Here is an 18,118-nt window from a genome sequence, read left to right as displayed (position 1 = left end):
AGCAAGCTTTATTTTAAATAAAGAGAGCTCCCTCCTCCCCCGCCCCACCCCCCGGTGGTTAGGGCTGTCTCATTGCATCAAAGCAATATCACAGCATGGCACTGTAGTGATGGGCACAGGATTTTTTTTTTTTTGACAGCAGTACTATGACCCTTAATTTACAAATGAATTCACCGATACGCCAACAATGGCTGGTAATTTGGTGCTTAATTGCAAATATATCTTGTTTTCAAGCACAGCACCAGGAAGTTATGTTCAAGCTGTTTTGGATAAGGGGAGCTTAGGTACACAAATGTGTGCGTTTCTCATAAATGTGTTTAAACGCTGTTTGGTAAATCCAACCAACAGCTTCTTGTGGCAGTTTCTCCAACTTCACTACAACTGTAGGTGGATTGTGGTCTCTAAAGAACTTGTGCTTTTACTGATTTCTTGAAACTAAAAACTTAGATGTTTGCTGAAAGCTGCTCTCAAGGTTCTCAGTGCTTTCCAGAGAGGAAAGTGCTGAATTTGTCTGCCTTGTTTGTCAATAGACATCTTAACCCAAAGTTAAAGTAAACTACTAACAAATTCGTCCCAAAACACACTTTTTTGTAAAAATAAACTTTTTAAAGCTTACATCCACTAGAAATGTTTGTATTTTTTTAATTCCAGAGGAAGCAGTAATTCTTCATTTGATTTATTTCAAAACAATTTTCCAGGAAATGCATTTTTAAATAAACATTAAAAGTTTAAAAAGTCAATTACACAATTTTTTGCCAGAAGCTGAGGATGGATCACTTGATGATTACCTGTTCTGTTCATTCCCTCTGGGGCATCTGACATTAGACACTGTTGGAAGACAGGATACTGGGCTAGATGGACCTTTGTTCTGACCCAGTATGGTCTGTCTTATGTTTGATATCAAAATGTTTGGGTTTGTTAAGTTTCAAAACAAACTCAAAATTGCAGAATTTCCCAGAAAACAGAAAACCCAGGCCCTATTTAATGGTCCTGGCATTCTAAAATGAGAACACCTATTCAGTACACTTGGTGCTTAAATCCAGGTGATGTACAAGCAGTTCATGGATATATGCATGAAATACCAACATTTTTAATTTCTACATTTCTAATTTCAATGAGCATCCTATAGAATCAATATCTAAATGTCCAAGCTGTCTTATGGATATGTTTTTAATATGGTAGTTTTCTGCTGTTGCAGTCACAGATCTTGCAAGTCCTGATGTATCTCATTCTGAAACAGAAGGCGCAATGTGAAAAAAATTATAGAAAAGGTAGTGTTCTAAGATATTTTTCATAGTAAAATCTGGCCCTGAGTGTTTGTTATGAAATTGTCACATTACCACATCTATTAAAATCTAATTTATGAGGACTATTTTAACACTGGATCTTATGGCCTGGTACTACTGCTGGCATTTTTAAGTAAAAAGAACATTAAGACAAAATACAAGTTAATTTAATAAATCATGTATTTTTTACACTGAAACTGTTATCCAAGCAAGAAAAGTAAATTTAGCTATATCTACACCAGTTTAAAAAAATACTTTTCCGGAATGTATACTGCACAAGGATCACAAATGCTAGTTTTCAGTGCTACAAGAAATAAGGGAGTCTGCACTTTTTCAGCAATCAGTTTCCCAGATGCTATCCCAACACTTCCATTACGATGTGTGCTTCAAAGAAATTGGTGAACTAGCAGAGAAAAAAAAATCACCTGCATGTTGCCAAACTTCCCCTTCTTATTTTTCCTACCAAATTTTTTTAAAAGAGTGTTCTGAAACTGTGACAGGATGAACACACTTATATTTACTCAGCTAAAACCAATCACTTCTTTCTTATTTACAAAAGAATTGATATTTTCTGGCAAATTGTATGGTTAGGCTCATATCCAAAATTTGTAAACAAGATGTGGTTTTATGGCTTCCCTGCAGCTCATTCAGCTTCTAATTAAATTCACTGCACCTGTTCTGAAAAACATGCTCAAAAACTTATTCCAGGGGTAGGCAGCCTATGGCATGCGTGCCAAAGGCAGCACGCGAGCTGATTTTCAGTGGCACTCACACTGCCCGGGTCATGGCCGCCGGTCCGGGGAGCTCTGCATTTTAATTTAATGTTAAATGAAGCTTCTTAAACATTTTAAAAATCTTATTTACTTTACATATAACAATAGTTTAGTTCTATATTATAGACTTTTAGAAAGAGACCTTCTAAAAACTTTAGAACGTTTTACTGGCATGCGAAACCTTAAATTAGAGTGAATGAATGAAGATCCGGCATACCGCTTCTGAAAGGCTACTGACCCCTGACTTATTCAGAGAGCAGAACAGGCCATGCTAACTCAGTATGTGAACAGCTTAACTTTCTAGAACTAGCACTACACAGAAGGAAAAGGTGAGTTAAATTATACCTGATATTTCATTCTTTGCATGTTTTTATTAAATTCAATGGATCAGTAAGTTTTTTTTTTTTAAACTTGAGTGTTATATTTTATATCTGCTAGGGAAAAGGTAACAGCAAATAGTTACTGTTTGCACAGGATTGGTTTTCTGATTGATGTAATAAAACTTGGTAGTAAAGTGTCAACTTTGCTGAGTATCTACTGTATAGCTTCCAATTTAAGAAAAAAACAACAACAAAATTTTAACTCCCAAAGGCCAAACCAGAATGGTTGAGTGCTGTAAAATTAAGGATGGAGTCTTTGGAAGACATCCATTTGTTATTCCAAAAGTCTTCTCCCAGAAGTGTTTTTTTTTTTTTTAAATCTTCCAATTATCATACAGTGAATGTTAGCTACCATATCACGTATCAAGTCCTGCATCTTTACTTCATAGGAGCTATAGAAGGCAGCCAGCCCAACTGACCACGGAGAATCCGAAGTCTCATGGGACAACCCCCACCCCTCCCGACTGAGTTAGTGGCAAATTGCTACTGTTACAGAAGCAGCCACATCCCTTGGTGGGTGCCCCACCCCCACTGAACTCTAGCCACTAAGCTACGCTGCTCTGCACCCCAAGGGTGGCTCCAATGACTCTGGCCACTAGGCTGCACTGCCCTGACCTTAGGGGCATAGACTGTCATACATGGTAGAGAATGTGGGTAACGACCAGGACCTGCTCAAAGGTCCAGGGGAAGGAATCTAGACGATGGGAGCCCCACTGCCGCCCAAGACGGATACGAAGAAGTTTCTAAAGTGGATACTGGAGAGTCAGCAAGAGCAGGTGGCCAACAGCAACAGCAGCAGGCTCAGATGATGCAGCAGCTGGCCAGCCAGCAGCAGCAGCTGCAGATGACCCAGCATCTGGAACAACAGCAGCAACTCTTTCATGAGCTGGCTGCCCAGCAACAAGCACAAGAACGCCTGGTCCAGCAAGCGGCAACTGTATTACACCCGCCAGGAGCCCCAGCCCCAACACGCATAGGGGTGGGATCTGGAGAGACGCTGGAGAGGCTGCTGATATGCCTCACTAAAATGGGGCCAATGGGCAACCCCAAGGCCTTCCTGGTCACTTCTGAGTGGGTTGCTACAGCTGCCCAGTGGCCCCTGGAGCCACCTACTGAATATATGGACACTCCAGAAGTCAGTTTACCACCCACAGACAGACGTCTAGTGGAGCGCTTTAATGGTACCCTGAAGTCCATGTTGCGGAAATTCGTGGAGGAGGAACCCAACCATTGGGATGCACTGTTGCCAGCCCTGCTGTTCGCTATAAGGGAAGTGCCCCAAGCATCGACTGGGGTCTTGCCCTTTTGAACTCTTGTATGGCAGACAACCCAGAGGAATCCTGGACCTCCTGAGGGAAGACTAGGAAGAGCAGGAGACACAAGTACTCGGAACCACCCAGTATGTGTTACACCTCTGATAGCGGCTCTGAGCCCTGGGTGCTTTCACTCGAGAGAATCTGATGCAGGCCCAAAAGACACAAGAACGGGGGATCGAGTGTAGCTCTTATTGCCCTCTGCAGAGTCAAAGCTCCTGGTCAAATGGCAGGGGCCTTACGAGGTGACTCGGCCGCTCAGGCCAGTAGATTATGAGATCCGGCTGACTGGATGATGGAGGGATACCCATATGTATCATGTGAATCTTCTGAAGGCCTGGAAAGCAAGAGAGGCCTTGTTCATCACCCTGTCACCCCTGGACCCAGAACTTGGACCCCTAGCAAACAAACACCCAGATCCAAGGTGGGCTGCGCTTGGGGCAGGACTCATCCAGGCACAGCAGGAGCAAATACAGCCGCTCATAAGGGACTTCACCAACGTTCTATCAACCTGCCTGGGATGAACCAACCTTATGCATCATCACATTCTGACAACACCCAGTCAGAGAGTGAGGGATGACCACATACCACTGCCCCTGAAGATGTAGGCCCCAGTACGACAGGAACTGGATACAATGCTTGAGATGGGGATGCTCTAGGAGTCATGAATGAATGGCAAAGCCTAATCATTCTGGTCCCAAAACCCGATGGGATCACTCAATTCCAAGGTCAACGCTATCTCCCAGTTTGAGGCGTACCCAATGCCCTCTGTAAAAGAGCTCATAGAACGACTCGGGGGAGCGACGTATTTGTCAACCCTAGATTTAACCACAGGGTATTGGCAAATCCCCCTAACACCAAACTCCCGGGGGAAAAAGATGGCCTTTCCGCCTCTTCCACTTTGTAACCATGCCATTCGGGCTACATAGAGCCACAGCTACTTTTCAGCAGCTGATGAAGAAGATCTTGCTGCCTCACGATCAGTATGCAGCAGCTTATATAGACGACATTGTAGTCTACAGTAGTAACTGGGAGGACCACCTACAACACCTCACTGGCCCACCTTAGAACAGCTGGCCTCATAGCCAAACTGGCGAAGTGCCATCAAGCAGGAAGAGGTAACATACCTCGGGTATGTTGTAGGGGGAAGGAAATTGCACCCCCTAATCAAAAGGTACAAGCCTTTATGGCTACACCCACACCTAAGACAAAGAAACAAGTACGCCATTTTTGGGACTGGTTGGGTACTATCGCCATTTCATTTCAGACTTTGCAACCATCGCCCGCCCTCTTTCTGACCTGATGAACTCTCAGCCGTGACAGGTGCAGTGGTCTGACCAGTGCAACGAGGCCTTCAAAGAGCAACTCACACAGGAACCAGTCCTGTGACACCCTGACTTTACAAAGGAGTTCATATTCCACACATCTCAAAGGTGGGCTTAGAGGCCATACTCTCCCATGAGCTGGAGGGGGAAGAACACCCAGTACTGTACCTGAGTAGCAAATTATTTCCTTGGGAACATTACTCAATAGTAGAGAAAGAGGCCGTGGCCGTGTAATGGGCTATTGATGCCCTGTGCTATTATCTGCTGGGGAACACCTTCAAATTGATCACGGACCGTGCCCCCCTCAGGTGGATACACAACATGAAGGACATGAACCCCTGGATTATGCGCTGGTACCTCTCACTCCAATCTTACAACTTCTGCATATTTCATCAGATAAGACCCAAGCTAACACTGATTTTTTTTTCTAGAGAGGGAGGGGAGGAAGAGGAGATAGCCCAGACTTGGAGGTCCTTTTTAAGGGGGAGGGTGGGGGATGGGGTCTGCTTACCCTGCACTAGCCCAGACAGGGTGAAGTCCCGCCTCCTCAGCAGGACTGGGCATGCTCCAAATGCTATAGTAGTATAAAGGGAGGAAGCCCAGCTCATTCTGGGTTAGAGGTCACAGAAGAAGGACCTTGCTGGGAAGTGACTGTGGCGGGCCCGCCCCAGCCCCTAATGATGCCAGGAATCAGAGCCTCCCCTTGCCCTCTTGAACCCAGCTGGCTAGAGGAGCCACAGGAGGCAACCAGCCCAACTGACCATGGTGCATCTGAAGTCTTATAGGAGACCCCAACGCAGGCACTGGTAGGAAGTGACCCAGAGAGGGTAACGGAGTGGTACCTTCCACCTGGGAAACCTCATTTTTTTGGTAGAATGCCCCTTCTTAGTTCTTGGAAAGGTGCTATGACAGTCTTAGGGCCCAGTGGAGTTGGGTGGGCTTGGGTCCCCCTACAGGGACAGCCACACGCCTTGGTAGGTGCCCCACCCTCATTGAATTCTGGTGGCTAGGCCATATTGCTCTGAACCCCAAGGGCAGCTCCATTCAACTTTGGCTGCTAGGCTGCACTGCCCTGACCCTAGGGGCATAGACCATCACACATACATAACAGAAAATGTTCTAAGAGCTTCCCAGCATTATAGTTAGTTCTCTTCATATCATTTGCACCTTCCATAACTGATGGTAATATTTTACTATTGTAGTTGGATGGATTTTTGTGCTAGTAAAAAATGGAGTCTGATATTAAATTGAAATCCTCTTTAGTCACACAATAGTACAAGTTCTCAAACATGCAGATCAGTTTGATCTGAAATGAAACTTTATGAACATGTTTCATTTAAGTTTTTTTAAATAATTATGGAGCCTGACCATTACAATACATGAGAACATGCAAAGACTAGGAGACAAGCAACTAATAGATTTTATATAGGCCAAGTAGATTTGAACTATTAAAATCTAGAGTTTAGTCTTTATGTCTCAGTACTGCAACTTGTCATCCATCACCAGGTTTTTAAATAAGGATGGGGTCTTTCGTGATATCTGTTCTTTAAATCTTTCAGGAAAACATTGAGCATAGTCATTCCTCTTGACAATACTGAGAATACTGGCTATTCTGTTTTCCTTATTCGGACCAGTTTGGTTTTGAGCAAGTCACTGTGACTTAATGTTTCTTATGTAAAAGACATTAAATCAAAAGTCTGAAAGAATTGGACACCTCCGTAAGTCCTCTAGTTGGTTCTGTATTTCTAATTACCGCTCAATTCTCACTCAACCATAAGTTTGATAATCACTAGCTATGTAGCAGAGACACTAAGATGCAAGCTGGAGAGAAACAGCTTACTGTAGAGTTTACTGCTCAATAATCCTTTGAAACGTCACTGAATATGCGTTTATAAAAATTTATTACTATACTGAAACATAGGAATGTATATATTAAAAGGTGATCTGGGCACGTGAATAGAGTTCAGTTATTTAAACAAGATTTCAATGCATGTGGAATTCTGTCACACTAACAGCCTCTTGGTTACTAATCTGAAAGAAAAATCAATCTTTATTACTTCTGTATACCGTAACTCAGACCACAATTTTTCAGTAACTGATTTAAAAGTTAGTATTGCATAAAAATTAGGGGCATACATCTAAAAATAATTATAAAATAGGCATCCCTGTTTCTCCTATGCATTAAACAAAAATTCTTTACATCGAGGTACAGCCTAAGTTCAGATTCTTTTCTAAAATATAGACAACATACTTCAAAAGGATGCAATCAGTTCCTGAGTGGTTTTAGTTACATAAACATAATTTCTTCAATACATTAGGCTACTGCACATAATTTTAGAACAAATATTAAAATCAAAAGGCCCAAGATTGGAACAAAGGAGAACAAATTGAGAAGTCCTTAAATACAAGAACTTGGAACACTGATATTGTTTTATCCACAGATTTTACAGGGCAATTACATTAAATACTATTCTTCAATACATTTTCAAAAGCAACATTTAATTCAGTATGAAAACAGTGTCTTCAGTATTTAAACTGTCAGATGTAATCATACCACAAGGAAATTGTTTAATGGGATTACCACCAGGACTGTTGCAGAAACTTTTTTTTATTACACTAAAAAAAAATACAAATTTTCTTTAATACAACCAAGCTGTACAACTTCACCTACCTCAAACTACAATGATTTTTTTTAAAAAAGTTGTGGCACATTTCTCTACATAAAACCCTGAGGTTAAAGGTTAATACAACAAAAATGAAGCTGCTTTTTTCTTTTAAAAAAGGTAATGGAGGTGACTTTACAAATTTTTAAAAGGTAACTTATGATGTTACTCTATACACTGTTTTAAAATCAATTTGAGACCTGAAGGACAGAGCCCATAAGTTCTTTAGAGCCCACTTTTAATACTGGCTAATGCCGGGATGGACGCCATTTGCCATCTCTGTAGTTCTCTCTTCTGTTATAGTCCTGGCTCCAGCCATCATGGCTCCTGTCTTCATAGCAGTACTCATCCCTGTTCCCTCTGGAGTAGTGATCAGATCCAGGATCATGAGGACTCCTGTCTTCATAGCTGTACTCATCTCTGTTCCCCCTGTAATGATGATCAGATCCATAGTCTGCAAAACGCTGCTCGCGGTTAAAATGTCTGCTGTCCATATGATAAGGATGGGAGTTGAGCCTGTTCTTGCGCTGTGCTGATGATCCATCTGGACGACGCTGCATTTGTGAGCCTGAAGACTGATTAAATGAATGACTCTGGTGCTGCCCCGGTGAGGTATAAGTGGACTGATCTGAATGCGGAGAACCATACTTTCCACTGTATTGTGACTGCTGCCATGTACCACTATTCATCTAGGGGGGAAAAAAGGCTAATCAAGAAAGAATTGTAGCAGAGTTGATGGATACTGAATCAGCATTTGGCTCTGCTGAGACTGGATGACTGATGGAACAGCTTAGCACTCCATGGTGCAAGACTTAGGACAGTTTTTTAAATGCTTAAAGTGCTAGGAGTTCTGCATTACCTAAATAGTAAAGACAGGGGGAATACCATGCACTATGTGCATCAGCATTCATGGCAGCCACACTCTCTCTACTGGAGACTTAATTAATACAGAATTTTCAGCCCTCTAATGAATCAGACCCGCTTAACTCCTCTCTTCTAAATGATATACTAAATAAAATTCAGCATAATAAAAAAGCAAGAGCATTTAACTTCTTTGAGCTGTAGTTTTGGTTGAAGTGATTACACTGAGCTAAGAAACAGATGACCCACAGGAGACAAAAAGAAAATATGTAACATACAGACCTATTTTTGGCTAGTGAGCATTTGTTTTCAGAAGTTTACACTCAAGCAGCATGAAAGAAACCCAAGCTGATGGTTCTATTCACATGGATGCTAAAAGTTGTCCTTTGTGGAACAATATATGCTCCGCAACTGAAAAGCTTTGATGTGAATACTTATTAACAACAGAAGGACCGGATGCAGGTTCACAGAATAAGTTTAGAAATGTACACTGATTGCTTTATCTATAGTTACTCTTTGGTTCAAAGAGTTTCCAGGTACTAAACACTTTAGTGGCAGGAACTGTAAGCCTACTGCAATTGTACTTTCAACACTCCATAAACACATTCCTGTGAATCAGTATCTGTTAAATAAGTATCCCTCAGTAAAAAGTACTTAAAATTAAAAGGAGAGAGTTCTTTCATGTGTTATCCACCTACTGCTTGTGGCCACTAGCTTTAGATTTTCTGTTTCTATTAATTTAACAGCATACCACTTGTCTCTGAAGGTTATCAGGAGATGAGAAAGACCTTTGGAGCATCTGCACGGATGTGAATCCTGTTGCTAAGGTGTTATCTGTGCTCCTATCATATCTGCTGAAGAAAGATTAGGAATTTTAGTCTTTAGTGTTTCATACCATCATTGTGCAAGTTAAAGGGGCATCAGCAGCCTAATCAGTTTTTTTCTTTTTTTTTAAACCAAGTAGTGCTGTAACTCTGTTTAAGGGCTTGCTTATAGTGTGCATCTGACAGCCCTTTGCCCACTTATTTCCCTTTTTCTGTGTGGGTCTTTCACACAGCAATGGAAAAACTTTCTTAAACAAGGAAGTGACTCAGACCACAAGAATTGGCAAGTATACTTTGAGGCAGGAAACTGCTTTTAGCTTTTCTCAGAAGGGACTAGCCATGAAGGTAACAGCATACCTTTAGCATTCTCCCATTGGCATAATTACTCCACCATGGCGAGAAGCGGAAGCTAGCCATGGGAGAGCATCTTCCATCAACATAGGACAGGTGTGGACAGCACAAAACTTGAATTGCTGAGGGAGCATAGGGGCCTTTTTCCACACCCCCTGAGTGACATCCGTTAGTTAGACTTACACAGTCGTGTAGCCCTGCCCTAAGCAGCTACAAAATTTCCCTAGACTTTTCCCAAAAGAACACAGCTCACTAGAGCACATAAAACGGAAAGCTTTAGAAAAGTAGTGTTTCACATTAGGCATACCTTTTTCAGACTTTTTTTCTTAAAAAAAAAAGAACAAACTTTTCCTCACAGTAAGTTCCTAATTTTTATTTTGTTGCCCCAAGAGATACAACTGTGCTCTGAATAGGAAGAGGGCCTCACACTCGAAAGAAGGTACAGCTGCTACTCTGCCCAGAAGCAGGACAGCACCTACAGGAAAGTCACCCTATATTAAATGACTAAAGTATATATTTGATAAGCACTTGCTGGGAGGTAGGACAGAAGTATTTACCTGTTGGAATTTGGTGTTGAATGTGGTGTGCTGGAAGGACTTGTATTAGCAGTTCCATGCTGGGAATAAGATGAATTGCCATCTTGAGATGCATGACTACTCCCTGAATTAAAACAAACATTTTTATAAGACAACCTAAAGAATGAATGGAAGTTTGGATAAGAAGTGAACACCTGTTAGAAGATGATGGAAACACTTTTGCACTGCTTAATTAGCTTTGGAGTTTCAACAGTGAACTGCCAAGTCACACACTCAGGTTTACAAAACAGGGTGTTGCAACTGTTTTAATACCCAATGGTAAAGATGCAATCAACTTGCAACATTCTTGCTAGTAAACCTAGTTTAACTGCAATCAGATGCAACTGCTACTAACATGCCAGTAACAGTAATTTGTTTAAAAAAAATACCTAAAACTAAAGCTATGAGGAGTTTAGAGCAGCAGTCCTCAACCAGGGGTTCATGTACCCTGGGGGTACTCAGAGGTCTTCCAGGGGGTACATCAACTCATCTCAATATTTACCTTGTTTTACAGCAGGCTACATAAAAAGCGCTAGTGAAGCCAGTACAAACTAAAATTTAATAGACCATGATTTGTTTATACTGCTCTAAGTATTATACACTGAAATTTAAATATAATATTTATATTTCAATTGATTTTATAATTTATATAGTAAAAATGAGAAAGTAAGCCATTTTTCAGTAATAGCAAGCTGTGACACTTTTTTGTATTTTTATGTCATTTTGTTAAGTTTGTCAGGTGAAACTTGGGGGTTACACAAGACAAATCAGACTCTTGAAAGGGGTACAGTAGTCTGGAAAGGTTCAGAGCCACTAGTTTAGAGTATCTCCTGGAGCTATAAAATAGATAATCTAAACATATAGCAGTAAACCTGAAGAGTGAGCTCTCCTTACATTGTAGGAAAGCTTATGTTTCTAAAGGCAACTTCTTTCACTAATGGTTTGAGCCTCACCTCTTGAAAGCAACTGGACTCATCAAGGCAGGGATCTTCTCTTATGCTATACCACACTAAGCACAATAGGGCAGTAATCTTAGTTGCAGCCACTAGATACTACCATAATGTAATAATAATCTGAGCTTTGCTTCTGACTCCAGTTATACTGCATTACACTCCAAATGTCTAACCTGTGCATTCACTGAACTCCATTCTTTCACCTATGTAATAGGCATGAATATATTTAATTGTTTACTGACCCCACTTATCTGGTACTACATTTATAAACCTTTTGCACGAAACCCAAGAAAATAAAGTTAATGAATTCTGTTGCCCACAGGCCGTACATGGACCACCAAGGCATTCCATAAGGCTTGTATCCTGCTTCAACACAATACGCTAACAGCCAATTTATTAGCATTTTGTCATGCTTGCATCATTTTGGTTTGCACAAGTGTGTTAAAAGGTTTTCTGTGTACAGTATTGTCTATCTAAATACATACAAAACATGCTGAACTTAAAATATAAATCAATATAGGTGACTTTAAATCTTATTAAAATATGTAGATTCTGTTTGACCCACACAAAGTTGGGTTTATGTGGGCCTCCTGTGTAATAAGGGTAGGCATCACTGATCTAAAGGATTACCACCACTTTTTGAGGACTCTTAACCAAGAATTCCAATATTTATTTCCTTCCTCTTTTCAGGCATGACAGTCAGTCCCACTGGCAAACCCAGGCATTCACTTAGACTCTATACTGTTGCTTCTAGAACATTACACAACCTCATGACTGCGCCTCTTCAAACCTCATTCAGCATCACAGGTGAAAAAAAAAAAAAAACTAGAAACAAAAAGATTCCCCTCTTTCTGAACATGCAAATTCCAACGCTCTTGAATTTGTTCGATAGCAGCAATTTATCCCTACTTCAGAGATCTTCATTTGCCATCCTATCCATTTCCAAAATATCTTCAATAAGTTGCACCCTCTGTATCTTCCTCTCTGGCAAACCTTTTTACTCCCTGTACACTAATACAAGACCTCACTGCTTGGTCAATAATCAAAACTGAGGTGAGAGACTAGGACTTCTGTGAAAAACAAATCCCATCATTTGAGTCTGAAGCATTTCTGCTGTTTCAATGCTACTAAGACAACTTTGGGTATATAGTCAGCTACATCAGAAGCTCTCCCCCCCCCATACTCTGAATTTGAACAGCCTTGAGAAAATGTAGAAGTTCTCTAAATACATAGATGTAATCAATTATTAAGATTACTATAGTCACCATTCACACAATATTTGCAGTGTAAAAAACAAAACCTGAAATCAAAGTTAACACACCAAAAAAAAGCAACTTATGTTCAGGCAGAACTGACAGACAAGTCTCTTGCTGCAGGAGAAGTTAATAATAATAAGGAAAGGCTAGTGTACCATCTGTTCTGACACCTTCATTTCACAAATACACCAACCATTAGAAAAGTGAATGACAATTTGATATCCTGCAATGAATATCCTTTTTATCTACAAATATTAAATATAAATAGTCACTTTTTGTGAAGGGGGAAAAAGATAACTCCACTTTGCCTAAAACAACTAGCTTGTTTAAATGTTTATTTCATGGATACCTGATCGGAACTGAATTTTGATGGGCCTTCCAAAAAGTTTGATCCCATTAAGCAGACTCATTCCATAAGGAACAGATTCTTCGTGTTTGAAATTCACAAATGCAAATTGCTTTGGTTTACCATCTCTATCCTTAGGTATTTTAACTTTAATTACTGGACCTGCCTGCAAATCAAGAAACAAAAAATGTTAAATAAAAATGGAGCAAGTTCAGAAGAGTTTTACTCTTACAAAGAAATGGAAAAAAGGAAATCAAGAAACTCATAAGCAAGCACACAAAGAACACCACACACATACCAATTCTGCAGAGAGAGGTTACATGCATCTGTATTTAAGAGAAGCTGTTTGGGGCAAGGTGTATCTTTTTATTATGCATGCATACAATGTCGAGATAATGTCCTGTAGGCACTACAATACAAAGAGATGAAGCAGTTGTAGTTATGCAAGCTACCTATCCCACTCTAAGAACAAAACGCGTACTGCAATAGAAGGGTAAGACTATCTCAAATTAGAAAGACACCAAGGAAGAGGCTCGATCAATACTGTCAGCCACAAGCAATCAAAATAGTGACATTGGTTTAAAAATCATGACATCTAACAATAATAACTTTTGGTTTCTGTGTTTCCTGGTTTGAGCCTTTTGGTCACCACTAGGTCACATTTCAAGCTTTCCTTCACAATTATGATTTTTTTCAAGTGTTAGTTGATGGTTCAGGGGTGAGGCACTGGCCTATCCTAATACTTGGGGGACTGGAGTTCAAGACTGGTGACTTCCTGTATGATATTGGTTAATTCATGTGGCCTCTCTGTGCCTCGGTACTCCGCCTATAAAAATGAGAATATTCCTCCACCTCAGAGTATTGTGGACAATATATAACAGTGTGGTGAAGTGCTTTGAGGTCTGCTAATATAAAGTGCTTAATAACTAGGTGGTATTATTATTCAATCTACTTCAGCAGTTGTGCCTTCACAAAACCACACACTATCATGAGCTTGGGAACAAAATTGTAAGAGTTTAACAGTGCTGATGCAGGATTTGATGTGCAAAATTCTCTGATCTGCCTTTTGCAGGAGGGCAAATTAGACAGGGTTCTTAAAGTGTCGGTCACAACACCAAAGTGCGTCATAAGCCTGTTTTAATGGAGTCGCCAGGGCTGGTGTTGGACTTCCGGGGGCCTAGGACCAAAGCCAAGGGCGTCAGGCCTGGGCAGTGGGGCTCACGTTACAAGGCCCCTGCCTGGGGCTGAAGTCCTGGGCTTCAGCTTTGCTTCCCACCTGCTGCATGGGGTGGTGAGGCTTGAGCTTTAGCCCCTCCACCCGGGCGGTGGTGCTCAGGTGGGCGGAGGCTTTGATCCCAGCTCCTGGGGTTGTGTAGTAATTTTTGTGCAATGACGTTTGAGACTCAGTGAGCTAGATAATCAAAATGGGTGCTTCTGCTTTAAAACCTGAGTCTGTCTACACAGCACACCTAAGCCCAAACTCGGAGTCAGGTTTGAGCTGAGGACCCCCCTCTTGGTCCAAGTCAATCTGACTGAAGCCAGCAGGCATTCAAGGGCCCTGGGTGGGCACCCAAGTCCTGCTGTGACAGCGGGCGGGGTGGCTGCAGCTCAGGGCCTCAGGCCCCGGGCGGGACCCTGCAGTGTGGACGTGGTAGCAGGGCAGCGGGCCCCGGCTCCCGGTTATACAGCGCAGGGTGGCGGCTCACACACCCGCCCTAGAGCAGGGCGTGGCGCGCAAGGCAGACCCCTCAGCCGGGCTGCCCCGGGGGAACGGCGTGTGCGGCCCCCTCCCCGCGCCCGGGCCGTGGGGGGCTCCCAGGGTGACCACAGTCCCGCTTTGGGGGTCTCTCTTACATAGGCTCCCATTACCCCTCCCCCCGTTTCACACTCGCTGTGCGGTCACCCTAGGCTCGCCCACCCCGTGCGGCCCGGCCCGCGGGCGGAGCCTGCCATGGGGGCGGGGCTGACACCACTGGCAGCGCGCGCCCGGGTGGGGGCGGGGGGGGGAGGCTGCTGCCGGGAACAGCCCCAGTCTCTTCCCGCCTTCTCAGACCCCGCCCCCAGGAGAGCGCGGCAGCCGCTACCTGGTGGAAGAGTTCGAAGATCAGCTCCTCGGTCACGCGGGGGTCCAGGTTCCCCACGAACAGGGTCCGGTTGGCCTCGGCCGCCGCTGCGCCCATCTCCACACACGGGCCCCGACTTACTGCGCAGGCGCCGGGCGTGCATTGCGCAGGCGCAGCCGTTTGAGGGCGAGATGTCGCTCGTCGCGCGCTCGCCGAGGCGAGAGCTTTACGGTGGGAAGAGCATGGGGGGAGAATCGCCGCTCTGCGCATGCGCAGCCTTAGGAGGAAGGGTATAAAAGCTACGTGTTCCGTTGCTTAACTGTCTTTGTTCGGGTTGCCTTGGGAGGAGGTGGAGGGGTAGGAGTACTGTTGGGGGAGTGGCTGCTGCTAAGGCGGGAGAGGGAAGAGGGGGACTAGGAAGTGAGCTGCAGCTGCACTGTCTGCTAGGCATAGTCATGCAAAAATATCATGAGGCTGACTTTAAAAATAATGAAATTTCAAAAGTACCGTGGTGAATGGGGGGTGGCTTTCTTTGCCTTGCAGATGTTGAGTCTTTCGGTCATAGTTCAAGCGTTTCCCCTCAACTGGCAGGGCTTAGAAACCTGTTTTTTGTTAAGTCTCACATGATCATGTGACTCCAGAAGCTGGGGCTTCCAGAGAAACACCAAGTATTGTGAGAGTTGGCAACACTGTAAAATGGCACAGGACTCAGTGGGTGACTTGCTTAGCAGGAGCTCAGCCTAGAGGATCACTTTGGACTTTTACAATTTGTGTGCCTGGGATGTGCTGTTTAAACATATGGGGGAAAGGAAAGGCTGTAGAAAGCACAAGTCCTAGTATGTGCCATGTTGTTGAGAGAGAGTGAATGTTTCCCAGCAGCTGCAAGGGACATTTGTTTTGCAAGAAACTAACCACATGGATAACTGAGGGGTGTGACACAATGTATTATGCCCAATAACACCGAATATGAAAAAATGTAAGAAAAATGCTATCACAGACTATCAGGAATCCCAAGGTTTAGCATACAAAAAAAATCTGTGCCTTACCTTGAAAGATGGCATTCTGTTATGTAACAATCTGCTAGCTGATCCAGAATGGACAGTAAAAACAAATGGGCAGAGAAACTTGTCCCCCAAACTCAATATGTAATCCTATTCTGAGTGGGCGATACCCACCTCTGACAGATACCTGAGGGGGTGTGACTTTCTCTTGCACAGTGGTAAGAGGTACAGCTGAAGTCTCACTGAATTTAATTCAGTTGCTCAGTTCTGGGGAGTGGAGGGGGAAATGCCTAGCTCTGGGAAGAAGGAAGGGACAGAATAAAAGTGAGGACCACCCATAACCATATGACACAAAAGAAGGCAACAGGCTGATTCCCTGCAGACTCAGGGACACAGCCAGGCATTGAGGCCTGCAGAAGGATGTTAATCAGTCAAAGTGAAGTACAGTACACAGGGTAGAAATGAAAACATGGCTGCTGCCCCCAGGGGCATACAATCTAGAAGCAAAGATCAGACAAGGTGTTCCAGGAGATTCTGGCAACGGGTAATTTTGCGTATTTTCTTATTTATAGGAAAGTTAAGATTCTGCAGGAACTGATAGGAGCATCATTTAATCAACAAGAATGATTAAAGATCTAGAGAACATGATCTATGAAGGAAGGCTGGAAGAACTGGGTTTGTTTAGTTTGGAAAAGAGAAGACTGAGAGGGGACTTGATAGCAATGTTCAAGTATCTAAAAGGGTGTCATAAGGAGGAGCGAGAAAACTTGTTCACCTTAGGCTCTAAGGATAGAACAAGAAGAAATGGGCTTAAATAGCAGCAAGAGAGGTTGAGGTTGGACATTAGGAAAAAGTTCCTAACTGTCAGGGTGGTTAAACACTGGAATAAATTGCCTAGGGAGGTCGTGGAATCTCCATCTCTGGAGATATTTAAGAGTAGATTAGATAAATGCCTATCCGGGATGTTCTAGACTGTATTTGATCCTGCCATGAGGGTAGGGGACTGGACTCGATGACCTCTCAAGGTCCCTTCCAGTCCTAGAATCTATGAATCATGGGAAAACCAGTTCTGGTAGAAACTGATCATGCACACACATACCCAAAAAAGCTTTCCAGTGCCTAGATACTATGGTGCTGGGTTGTACAAAATCTTAATGCCCTGGCTGTGAAGGTTGAGGTTTTTTGTCTTCCCCCCTCCTTCCCCCCCAGTGGTGATACATTCATGCACCTTCAGGGATGCAGCCCTCATAGATATACTACAATGGTGTAACACAGGATGTCTGTAGTTACAGCAGTTTAAATTTCTCCACTTTAGTCAAGCCCTAAGGTAGTTTTGTAAACGCTTGTCTCTTTCTAGTGTTAAAAGTTTTCACAACACTAGGGGGCTTTATAATCATGGTTTCTCCAAAATAGTTAAGGACAGATTCACCACCAAACTTCTGCTGAGAGTATTACTAGATTGCTGTACACAGAAACTGCTGTGAAATTCAGCCTGTGATCCATGCCTGAAGTTTACTGGAAACTAGTGTGATTATTTAAACATTTTTTAAAAATAGCCTTGCATGTCTTGTTTTTCAGCCCATCATTATGAAAAGACAGATGCAAAGTTGCCCCATACAAAAAAATAAGCAAGTGCTGCCATTTCAAATATAACTTTCTGAGGTTTCCTGCTCCCCTCCTCTTTTTTAAGTCTTTATCTTGTGTTAGGGACTTTAACCCAGACGGCAAAGTTTGTTGTTTGACCGCGAGAGAGACAGGCAACACCAGCAAGGTTTGATTTTAAACTAGATTATTTTATAAAAATATTAAACACAAAAATTTTGGCCACAGGACAAACACCACAAGACAGAACATAGAACACAAAACATAATTTTTATTGTGCCAGTAAATGCATGGTACGTTGAATGCTGTTTAGCTGGCATTAGTTTTTTTTTGATTATTTGAAAGACAAAAAAACAGAGGTTTACCCCCTTTGGGCAGACAATTATTGCTTAAAATAGACAAATACCCTTGTTGATTTTAGGAAAAACGGAGGAATTATATTATATTTTATGTGTTTTATAGGCAGCCCAGGTTTTAGTGGCTTTTACCTTATTAGTTAGATAATTTGCATGAATACAGATGCTTTTTGGCTTGCTTTTTACTTTT

General features: G+C 42.5%; 1 protein-coding gene across 3 annotated transcripts; it reads right to left on the bottom strand.

The window, feature by feature from the left end:
• Positions 1-6,961: 6,961 nt before the first annotated feature.
• Positions 6,962-15,173, bottom strand: RBM7 (RNA binding motif protein 7). Of its 3 annotated transcripts, none has more exons than XM_050921838.1 (5): positions 14,991-15,165; positions 12,910-13,072; positions 10,334-10,436; positions 9,353-9,452; positions 6,962-8,429 (listed from the first exon to the last, which is right to left on the bottom strand). In XM_050921838.1, the coding sequence occupies exons 1-5, from the start codon at positions 15,084-15,086 to the stop codon at positions 7,989-7,991; spliced, it is 903 nt and encodes a 300-aa protein (XP_050777795.1). In that variant the 5' UTR covers positions 15,087-15,165; the 3' UTR covers positions 6,962-7,988. The 3 variants fall into 3 exon arrangements, with proteins under 3 accessions (XP_050777795.1, XP_050777794.1, XP_050777796.1); XM_050921837.1 differs by having other exon boundaries at positions 9,353-9,455; positions 14,991-15,163; XM_050921839.1 differs by lacking the exon at positions 12,910-13,072 and having other exon boundaries at positions 9,353-9,455; positions 14,991-15,173.
• Between the last annotated feature and the right edge of the window lie 2,945 nt (positions 15,174-18,118).

The sequence above is a fragment of the Gopherus flavomarginatus genome, chromosome 13 (genome assembly GCF_025201925.1).
Source record: "Gopherus flavomarginatus isolate rGopFla2 chromosome 13, rGopFla2.mat.asm, whole genome shotgun sequence".
Classification (NCBI taxonomy): domain Eukaryota; kingdom Metazoa; phylum Chordata; order Testudines; family Testudinidae; genus Gopherus; species Gopherus flavomarginatus.
The sequence above is the reverse complement of the archived record's forward strand: the minus strand, read 5'-3'. Positions and strand labels throughout refer to the sequence as shown.